This window comes from Betta splendens, chromosome 5, assembly GCF_900634795.4.
Source record: "Betta splendens chromosome 5, fBetSpl5.4, whole genome shotgun sequence".
NCBI lineage: Eukaryota > Metazoa > Chordata > Actinopteri > Anabantiformes > Osphronemidae > Betta > Betta splendens.
In genome coordinates, this window is record NC_040885.2 from 7,481,526 (window position 1) to 7,492,520 (window position 10,995).

Sequence of the window (10,995 nt, forward strand, 5' to 3'; positions counted from 1 at the left end):
CTTGGCCTTTGGGGTAGAACAATCATCTTTTTCTATCAGCAAGGCTAACGCTGCCACCTGTTTGTGTTGTGTCAGGTTATTACAGACCTGGAGGAGCAGCTTACTCAGCTGAGTCAGGAGAACGCTGAGTTGAACCGCCAGAACTTCTACTTATCCAAACAGCTGGATGAAGCTTCAGATGAGAGGGAGGACCAGCTGCAACTCAGCCAGGAAGTGGACCGGCTGCGGAGGGAGGTAGCAGACCGTGAGATGCACCTTAACAACCAGAAACAGGTAACATACTCAAATGCTTAAGAACAGATGGAGCTATGCCAGTTATTCACGCTGGGTGTTTGTATTTTTAAAGGTTACTGTCCATATCTGTGCAAAAAGGGATGATAATGTAATATTTTAGCATCAGAATACCAGTTCTGTGTCATTTTGCTGAAAATGCAGCAACATTGCATTAAAATAACTGTTAAAGATGTTCTTTTCAGTCTGGCGTTTTGTTTATCTCTCCAGAACATTGAGACACTGAAGACCACATGCAGCATGTTGGAGGAGCAGGTGGTGGAGCTGGAGTCTCTAAATGATGAGTTACTGGAGAAAGAGAGGCAGTGGGAGGCGTGGAGATCAGCCCTGGAGGATGAAAAAAGCCAAGCCGAGAGACGCACAAGGGACCTGCAGAGACTGCTGGACAATGAGAAACAGAACAGGTAAGATTCAGTCCTGCACATTTTAAATGCATGTATTCAAAATTAATTCACGTTGTCACTGAAGAACCTAAGCCATGTCCTACCACACTCAGGAGTAAAATGTTCTTGTGCCATGAGCATGCAACTTATTTTTGTGCTTTTAACAGGCTTCGTGCAGATCAGCGCAGCTCTGAGTCACGCCAGGCAGTGGAGCTGGCAGTCAAGGAGCATAAGGCTGAGATCCTTGCTTTACAACAGGCTTTGAAGGAACAGAGACTAAAGGCTGAAAGTTTGTCTGATACTGTAAGTCTGAAATTTAAACATAATCTTTGCAGTCTGTTGAGTTTGACACTGTCAAGACAAGTTTGTATACATTGTAACAGAACATCAATGTTATTGTGGTGGCGTTATAGTGCAACACTCTTCTTCTTTTAGCTCAATGATCTTGAGAAGAAACACGCCATGCTGGAGATGAATGCCCGCAGCCTGCAGCAAAAACTAGAGACAGAGCGAGAGCTGAAACAGAGACTTATGGAAGAGGTAAAAATCAAACATAACCAAACTTTTTGAAACATATTTAATAGTAAGTATAACTTCATGTTCTTTATAACTCTGTCAATTAAAAGCATCAAATCAAATCTGAAAAAACACTTTGTTAAATCATGGCCTGGTGTCTAAATAGCAAGCAAAGCTGCAGCAACAGATGGACCTTCAGAAGAGCCACATTTTCCGTCTGACCCAAGGCCTCCAGGATGCCCTCGACCAGACTGACATGCTCAAGACTGAGAGGACGGATCTGGAGTACCAGCTGGAGAATATACAGGTGCTCAGTGCAATTACCTTATAACTTAACATGCGATCTCTAGGGAAGGAGCAGGAGTCCTACTTAGATATTACTGCAACGGATGTTGGCAAGTAACAGGATATCTCAGGGGGACCAGGAGGATAAAGTAAATGTTATTCATGTGTTCTCTTAAGTGAATTATTTTAGGTGTTGTCTTCAGATGTATTTCTGATCACATATTTCTTTCTTGCAGGCTGTGTACTCCCATGAGAAGGTAAAGATGGAGGGAACCATATCCCAGCAGACCAAACTCATTGACTTCCTGCAGGCCAAAATGGATCAGCCTACTAAGAAGAAAAAGGTGATAATTATATTGTAATGGACTTGAATATATTGAGGTAATCATCTGAGATAATATTGAATCATTACAAATTAGTTAACTACTGTTCTTCCTCTGGACAGGGTATATTTGGACGGCGACGGGAAGACGTAGGCACAACAACTAATGGGGCACTTGCTCCCCCGGCCCAGGCGGCAGTACCCATGCAGTACAGTGATATGAAACTTGCTTTGGACAAAGAACGCTCAAGGTGTGCAGAGCTGGAAGAGGCTCTGCAGAAGATGAGGATAGAGTTACGGTCCCTTAGAGAAGAGGGTGAGAATAGCATCCAATGGACTAGGCATAACTAAAATATCTTTTAGACATACACTACTGACTAGGGCTGTTTTTCACCCGTGTTCTGGTTGATTTGATAGTGTTGCTATAAATATGGTAAATTGAATTGCTATTAATATGGTAAATCCTAGTCAGCTCAAGGAACCTTGATATGTAGCAACTCTTGGAATATTATTTAACCATACGTAGGAGTAAAGAGTTCTTCCACAGAAATTCTGTAATAAATGTTATTCGTCTGTAAAATTGTGTTATTCATGCAGTGTCGATTTATAGACCTGAGAAATGCCTTCCTATATCAGCACAGGGAATATTTTGCCTCCTCCCTTATCCGTCCCTACACCTCATTTAATAGTTACCTACACCTGTCATTTCCTATGAGAAGCATTTCTAAATTTGAGTCGTTCTTTCACATACGAGTTTCTTTGTATTTGGTGATACAGCAGCTCACTTTAAGGCCCAAGAACATGTGGCTCCTTCGACGCCAGCTCAGGCTCGTCATCAGATCCTTATGTCAGCCATTGTCAAATCTCCAGAACATCAACCGAACCCCAGTAGCCTGCTCAACCCCTCCACACGCTGCAAGGAGTCCTCCACCCCCGAAGGTCAGTCACACACCGGCTAATAACAAACGCTCATCAAGTCATCGGTCACACTTTTTGAAGCTGTATAGTTGCCCACAAACCTTATGCTATCAGTGTATGCACAATTGAGACTCCCTGTTCACTTGTTTTGTTTATGTGCTGTGTTTATGTATGTGTATGCTTCAGCAGGATTATGGAGTAAATAAAAGTTGGAATACTCTTAACAGTTCATGTCAATTTGGCTACATGACCTGAAGTTAAAGAGCTGTTTCAGGTTTTATTCACCGTCCATTGATCCAGTTAAAATTGTAATCCTGCTGTAGCCTGTCTGTGGATTAGCCAGTTAGCATTGGTTTTAATTCAAACCTCTCACCATCACAAAGCTAAATTACCTTTTCCCCCAGTGGATTATTGTAGACACTGAATCTTTTATAACAAACTATACATCAAAATATGTGAACAATCTGTTATCACGGTATCATTACTTATGATACTATAAAACCTATATAGTTCAATACGTCTATTCTATTTGATCAGAAACACATTTAGAAAATGCTATCCTGACAGTTGTGAATTTGCTTTGTGATTTAGACCCCTTTCTGTCTGTACCTGCACTTTCACCTAGTTATGGTTAGACTGTTCTCTCTCCTCTGTCTTTTCCCTCTTGCTCCTCACAGAAAAGAGGAGAGTCACCTTTGAAAGTAAGTTAGCAGTCACCACAGTGTCTTCTCGCATGCATGAGCCCCATCAACTCTACATGCATGTTATACATAATACTCACATTATTAAAGTTTTCCTGTTGTCAGGCCAACGCAAACTTGACCAAAGACGTGTTTTCTAAAGCTCAGATTTGTCATAATGTGCATCTCTCTCCTTTTGATTTCATTCTTGGAGTCGTGATTTAGATAGCATATGGTGGGATAGACGGCTTCACCCAAAAACATGAGTGCGTTCCATGTTCACTGGCATGCAGTCTGACTCTGGTTGCCGAAATATCATATACTAATACATATAAATTTTAAATAAACTTTGTCCTAAAAATACATAAAAAGTACAAATAATAAAATAATGACTTCTGGCAGTAAAAAAAAGCTTATAAAAATATCTTATGGTGCCACATATATCTTTCAGTGATTCGTACCATTGTCTACTTCTTTCTCCCACTTTGCATTGCAGAGTTTGGTCGTCGTGTAAAGGAGAGAATGCATCACAACATCCCTCATCGCTTCACTGTGGGCCTTAACATGAGAGCTGCCAAGTGTGCAGTCTGCCTGGACACTGTGCATTTTGGACGACAGGCTGCCACTTGTCTTGGTCTGTATCCTGCACTGGGCAGAATGAATGAGCATATTTCAAGGATCCATTTTTGGCCTTAACAAAAATTCCAAAAATAGTAGTGCGGAAATAGTAGTAGATATTAGTTGACACGAGGAAATAATATTGCACTGTGATAATAACTTCCTTATTAAAAGGTCTGCGCACTTATAATCGTCGCCTGCTCTTTTTGCAGAGTGCAATACCCTGTGCCACCCTAAATGCTCACCATGTCTTCCGGCCACCTGTGGTCTGCCAGCTGAGTATGCCACTCACTTCTCAGAGGCTCTGTGCCGAGAAAAGGCAAGCTCACCTGCACTTCAGGTCAAAGAGGCCAGTGGGCATGTTCGCTTGGAGGGATGGATGAAACAGCCTAGGTAATACTCTGAGTTTTCTTATGCTGACCACATGCAGTATGTTATATACTGTACATTGAGACTATGTCTTTATCCCTGTGGCTCTACACAGAAATGGAAAGCGTGGCCAGCAGGGCTGGGAGAGGAAGTATGTAGTGGTGGATGGAACCAAAGTGTCCGTCTATGACAGTGAGCCCAGAGAAGGTCAGTCTCTTTTTATTTTTCAGCAGAATCTCATGAAAAACAATAGTGATGTAAACCTGTGTTGTCTAGAACTAAACAAATTCATTCATGTTGTTTGTTTTCTTCAGATTGTGTAAAGGCTGAAGAGGAGTTTGAGCTCTGTCTGCCTGATGGAGAGGTGACTGTTCATGGTGCTGTTGGAGCCTCTGAGCTCATCAACACTGCCAAGTCAGGTACTGGATCAATACCACCTAATGCGGCTACACAAAACCTGTTGTAGACTTTCATCCACTCCATTTTTTTTAATTGTATCTTTTTGTCAATTGTAAACTTTAATCTTTGAATACAGTAACTTACTGACAGTTCTTCTCAGCTGTGAGACGGCCAATCAGTCTGTTTCTGTTGTGCGCCCACAGACATCCCCTATGTGTTAAAGCTGGAGTCACACCCCCACACTACCTGCTGGCCAGGCCAGGCCCTCTACTTTATGGCTCCCAGTTTCCCTGACAAGCAGCGCTGGGTGGCTGTCCTGGAGTCTGTGGTGGCTGGTAGCCGTGGATCTAAAGACAAGGTGGATGCTGATGCTGTAAGTACTATATTCTACACTGTATGCCTTTTTTCACTACAGGATATGCATGTCAAATTGTAACTTAATCCAAGGGTAACTTTATCTAAAATGAAAACATATTGAATGCCTCCATTAAACATCAGCTAGTGCCTTCACTTCTGTTTCTCCCCCTCCCTCTTCTTTCTCTCTCTGCATGTTCTCAACATCCACGTCTTCTATTTTTGTGTTGCCATTGTTTTTGTTGATGTGATTACACTGTGCGTGTGTTTCTCCATTCAACTTGGTTGTGTGGCTCATATTATAGGCAGGTGTTTCTAAAAGACAGAAGAATCTTTCCCCTCTGGTTCAGGTACTGTAAGTAGCTGCACGAATGCTTGGGCTTCAGTCGACTGAGTGACTGAGCATGCAGTAGCTGTATACATCAAAACATACAACACCGAGCCTGTGTGCAAATCAACACAGTCACAGTCCTGGTTACTGACTCTAGCACCCTTAGATCTATGACCTTTGGAAAAACAGCTCACCCGCCGACTCTCTCTTCATTTGACCCTCTTCATCCTCATAAGGGTCGCGGTGTTTGCTGAAGTGCATCCCCAGAACTGATGCAGGCACAGGGACAACATTTACTGCTGATGCACAAGACTTGCCATTCACTTCCTCGCTCATAGAGAACATTCACTTCTACAGTTTGCATGGATGTGACCTGATGTCATACAGTAGGCTCTGGCATGCATGCATCTGCAAAAGCCATGCATCTCTTTACCCTCATTTACTAATACCTGCCACACTCCTAGCGACCTGAACCTACCTTGCACCTGCAGGCTTCTGCTACTGTTGTTTATGTGAGATGCAGTTAAAGAAGCAGTTTGTCATCTCTCTTACATTCTGTCCCAAATGACCCTTGGAATTAGTGTTACATCTTGTCTAAGCAGTCGGTGTCACTGCTGTATCTGTGGTTGTATCACATATTTAAATGTACATCTAAACATAAACATAAACAATTTACATCTTTTTTTTAAATGAAAAAATGCTACATGGCCAAAAGTATCAGGTTACCTACATCAACATCAAACATTTGCTCCAAATGCGATGCTTTTAAACTTCCTTCCCTGAAACAACAAGCTTTAATATGCTGTTTTAACAGACTACACTAATAAGTATTTGCTTCTACGGTATTAAAAGATATAGCCGCGGAGGTTCATTGCCATTAAGCACCACTAAAGACGTCACTGTCCTGTACACCCAGTTGAAAACACAGCTTGAGGTGCAGCCCAGAAGCATTTAGAAAGCAGAACATTGTGTCGGGTTAATCACTCATTACTCACTGAACATGATTTAGCTCCTAACTGTAGGAACCTGACTGCCTTCATAAGCCACGAAAAAAACATCTTTATTTAATTCATACAGATATGCCTGAATTCAGTTTGTTTCTATTGACGTAAGGATTTACTTTTTTGGTGTCTGTGCAGGATCTCTGGCTGCCATCTGTGCTGGTTAAGCTTGTTGTGCTGTAAAGCAACTGATTAGTGGAAACTATTCCTGATGTGCACACTTAGCTTTGTTCCATGTGTACCCATTTAATGTCTCTACAGAAACTCCTGGGGAACTCTCTGCTAAAGCTGGAGGGTGATGACCGTTTGGACATTAACTGCACTTTGCCTCTCACTGACCAGGTATGAGGAAAAAAACAGAGAAACGGCAATTGATTTAGCCGTCCTTCATTTAGACACTTCCTTTGACTCTTGCATTGTCCTGTTTCACTTAAACTTGAACTTTGTTTTTCTTTTGCTTTAGATTGTGTTAGTCGGGTCTGAGGAGGGTCTATATGCTCTAAATGTTATCAAAAACTCCTTGACACACATACCTGGGCTGGCCTCCGTCTTCCAGATCCAGATCTTGAAAGACCTTGATAAGCTGCTAATGATCACAGGTCAGCACATCATATTAAAGGATGATGTAATCATTTGCATAAGTTCCTCATTGTCCCATGTCAGCGTAAAATGCCATTTTTGTAAAGCATTCACATTCTCCCCCAGGTGAGGACAGGGCCCTCTGTCTGGTGGAGATCAAGAAGGTGAAACAGTCTCTGTCGCAGTCCCATCTCCCAGCTCAGCCTGACCTCAACCCTTTCATCTTTGAGACGGTCAAGGGATGCCACCTGTTCTCTTCTGGAAAGGTGAGTGTTATGTTAACAGGACAAAACCATTAATTAGTGAGCTGAACATCATAGTATTAGAATAGCAATGATCTGTGCTGATTGTACATATTGACTGCTCTCATTACTAGAGAACTGTTCATTCTTTACAGATTGATAACGGGATCTGCATTTGTGCTGCGATGCCCAATAAAATAACAATTCTGCGACATAATGAAAGCCTCAACAAGTTCTGCATCAGAAAGGTGAGTGGTGCTTCAGGTACACAGCACATTATGTGATGAATATGCTGTAAATACTGACAATAGCAGTTTTGTAGCAGTCTAGTTGTATTTTTTGTTTTGTAGAATGAAAGCCTAAACACTTCTGTTTGCATTTGCAGGAAATTGAGACATCAGAGCCTTGTAGTTGCATCCATTTTACTGGCTACAGTATCATCATTGGCACCAACAAGTTTTATGAGATTGAGATGAAGCAGTATGTGCTGGAAGGTAGGACTAATCCTGTATTGTTGTTGTTGTTTTTAATATTTCTTATCAATCAGATGGTGATATAAACACGTTTGCCTTTAGTAACCACATTAGGTGATTTCTTAACATGTCATGGAAATTGGGAACTGCTTTTTGTAATTACAGTTTGAGATTGGATTGGAATCACTTCTCTGTTGCATACATACGTGGATTTCCAGCAACCAGGTTTTCAAAGTCCTTATAAATCTGTTCCTTGATTATTGACGTGACCTGATTTGTTTCCACAGAGTTCCTGGATAAAAATGATGTCACGTTGGCTTCTGCTGTCTTCGCCGCATCCTCCCACAGCTTCCCTATCTCTATCATCCAAGTCACCACGGCCCCACAGAAGGATGAATACCTGCTTTGTTTCCATGGTTTGACATGACATTTCTTTACATGTTGGCACGTGTGTGGTTGTGTATGAGCTTCAGTATGTTGACACATGTACCAGTAAACGATGGCTGTGTCAGAAACTGTGCAGTGAGAGAGGCATTCCAGTTGAAGTCATTTTAATTTACAGTAATAATGCAATGGTGAGAAATAATTTGCTTTTCTTCTGTACACCTCCATAATGAATTTAAAACTTTTAATATTTTCAGCAATATTTTATTTCAAGGCGTTATAAAAATTGATATTAACTACCCAGGAATTATAGCCATTTTTATACACATGGCCTTGTTTGGGGTCGAATAAATAATGGTAGAGAGGCTGATATGCAGTTACATTATCAGTTGTAGCCTTTCCCCTCATTATTTCATGATTGCTAAGGCAGATACGAGGCCTGGATGTGGGTGTGGGTGTTACATTTGCATTCGGTAGCTGTTAACAGGAACTCTCTGAAAAAAGTAAAGTGGACAATATAATCATTCCTTAATTAAACATGCACAAATCCTCAGCTGTTCAGCAACAACAAAATCCCTGAGAAGACCATAGAAATCCACTGAATGATGAAACATGATGATCTTAGTGAAGAGGTCATAAGAGGAAGACTGAAGAACCTGTCAAACTTGTACATGCCGTCATTTGTGTTTTTTAAAAAAAGGATGAAAATGTCTAATTCCTCATTGCTTAATGCTGCACTTTTGTCAGATCCCTTAAATTAAAACTGACAGTCTTGACTTTACTGTATGTTTTATTGTATCTTTGATCTATGAGGTTCCTATTTGAAAAGGTTTTTCATGACTGAATCATTTCTCCTGGCAGAGTTTGGTGTGTTTGTGGATTCATATGGCCGCAGAAGTAGAACTGATGATATCAAATGGAGCCGCCTGCCTCTATCATTTGGTTTGTGTCATTTATTTTCATAAGACAATATTTTTAAAATCTGTCTTTTTATTTATTGCTTAATATACTGACTTTCACATGTATTTCAGCCTATAGAGAACCCTACCTGTTTGTGACCTACTTTAACTCTCTGGATGTTATTGAGATTCAGGGACATGCTGCTCTTGGGTAAGATTGCCTTCTACTTCTTTATCAGTGCCAGTGCCTCACTTGGGTTTTACAATAATTGGTTTCTCATCATCATTTTGTGGCTCTTTGCTCTGGGTCAATGCATGTTGTACTTTCTAGGATGAACCCATACTAACGCCTCCACAAAAATGATCCATTTCTTAGACTGGATCCTTTACAACATTAGTGACTAAGGGTCTGATGTTCCTGTTTCCAGGCCTCACTCATATGCACACCTGGACATACCAAACCCACGCTACCTTGGCCCTGCAATCTCATCTGGGGCCATTTACTTGGCCTCTTCGTACCAGAACAAACTTCGGGTCATCTGCTGCAAGGGCAACCTGGTTCAAAGCCAGGAGGGTGGAGGAGAACTGCAGAGGAACGGCTCTGGGCGCAGGTAAGGATCTACACGAAAAGTCTTCTTTTTGGCTGAAATCACATTTGATCTAACATACACTAGACATGCATCTATTTAAATTTCACTTTAATTTGTAATACCTTTCATACCTTTTCATTTTATTCACTTTTTTATTGTTGAGGTGTGGTCTAGCGTAGGAGCATCCCATGCACCTTGCACTTCCTTAATCCTTACACTGGTATTTTTACGGGTCTGGACTGGTTTGCGCTGTGGGCACAGGTTGGAATCCACAGGTGGTGATGGGTGTCCTCGAGTGAGGTAGTTATTTAGTAAAACAAAAAAGTAACACCTTCATTTTGTTCTTTGCAGGAGGAAGAGTTCATTTTTTATCTGTAGCAAATCATAACGTGTCTAGAATAAATTTACCCTTTTAAAAATATTTCCTGTTAAATGTGGAAGAGATTTTTTTTAAATAAAGACTGACTTCCTTCTTTTTTTATGTACTGAGAGTGGTCTATAACAATTTGAAGCTGCCAAACAACTATTGGTTGTTATAGAACAGTTTTTAATTATTATTATTATGAAAATGAATGAAGACGTTTAGTCACTGACTATTAATGTGCCACAGCTTGAAATTAGAATGTGACGCATCACACACACTGCATTTGTTGACCCACCCAACTCTCACAGCGTCAAGCAAGCCCATGACCCAAGACACACACATTCCATTGTCTTTTGACCAATACTCCCCGCTCGTCTGTGTGCCTCGGCTCCTCTCTCACAGCCCTAACAAGCGCGGGCCTCCATCCTACAACGAGCACATCTCTAAAAGACTGGCAGCTAATCCCCTGGTTCATGGAGATCCTGGCACACCTCATCGCTACAGAGAGGCTCGCACGGAGTTTCGACGAGACAAGTCCCCCAGCCGCCCGCTGGAGAGAGAAAAGTCCCCGGGCAGGATGCTGGAGAGCCGCATCGCTGGGTCTCCTGGCCGGGCAATGGCCGACCCCCGGCTGGAGCGCTCCCCTGGCAGAGCTATGGCAGACCCTCGAATGGACCGCTCCCCTGGTCGAATGATGGATGTCCGCAGAGAGAGGTCCCCTGGGCGCTTCGCAGAGCGCCAGAGGCTTCATACTGGTTCTGGGCGCACACCCATAAATCCTGTTAACAAGGTTTGTCACTTCTAGTCGTTTGACACGTTGGATAAAACAAATAGCTTAAAGGCGTATTTGGTAAACAGTTGAAGCACTGATTTCCTAGGGTATTTCCTAGTTTCCTAGCAACCAGACGGTCCAATTTTACCTTTTTTAAATATAACATAATTTATCAGGTTTATTTGCTGCTACTTGGCAGAAAAGTAAAACAAGTGTTTTAAGATG

General features: G+C 41.8%; 1 protein-coding gene across 9 annotated transcripts in view; it reads left to right on the top strand.

The window, feature by feature from the left end:
* Positions 1-10,995, top strand: part of cita (citron rho-interacting serine/threonine kinase a) — a 31,355-nt gene that overhangs the window by 18,207 nt on the left and 2,153 nt on the right. For 3 of the 9 annotated variants that reach the window (XM_029150857.3, XM_029150859.3, XM_029150858.3), the window contains exons 25-49: positions 76-273; positions 502-695; positions 842-977; positions 1,110-1,214; positions 1,357-1,497; positions 1,712-1,819; positions 1,921-2,113; positions 2,575-2,736; positions 3,393-3,416; positions 3,892-4,029; positions 4,226-4,406; positions 4,498-4,589; positions 4,697-4,801; positions 4,985-5,154; positions 5,441-5,485; positions 6,729-6,809; positions 6,931-7,066; positions 7,173-7,312; positions 7,444-7,536; positions 7,674-7,782; positions 8,049-8,177; positions 9,007-9,087; positions 9,177-9,255; positions 9,473-9,655; positions 10,401-10,788. In XM_029150857.3, coding sequence (XP_029006690.1) covers positions 76-273; positions 502-695; positions 842-977; positions 1,110-1,214; positions 1,357-1,497; positions 1,712-1,819; positions 1,921-2,113; positions 2,575-2,736; positions 3,393-3,416; positions 3,892-4,029; positions 4,226-4,406; positions 4,498-4,589; positions 4,697-4,801; positions 4,985-5,154; positions 5,441-5,485; positions 6,729-6,809; positions 6,931-7,066; positions 7,173-7,312; positions 7,444-7,536; positions 7,674-7,782; positions 8,049-8,177; positions 9,007-9,087; positions 9,177-9,255; positions 9,473-9,655; positions 10,401-10,788 — 3,411 coding nt within the window. Of the gene's footprint in view, positions 1-75; positions 274-501; positions 696-841; positions 978-1,109; positions 1,215-1,356; positions 1,498-1,711; positions 1,820-1,920; positions 2,114-2,574; positions 2,737-3,392; positions 3,417-3,891; positions 4,030-4,225; positions 4,407-4,497; positions 4,590-4,696; positions 4,802-4,984; positions 5,155-5,440; positions 5,486-6,728; positions 6,810-6,930; positions 7,067-7,172; positions 7,313-7,443; positions 7,537-7,673; positions 7,783-8,048; positions 8,178-9,006; positions 9,088-9,176; positions 9,256-9,472; positions 9,656-9,985; positions 10,133-10,400; positions 10,789-10,995 lie in introns of those variants that run through there. The other 6 variants (XM_029150862.3, XM_029150866.3, XM_029150863.3 and 3 more) reach the window with 4 other exon arrangements.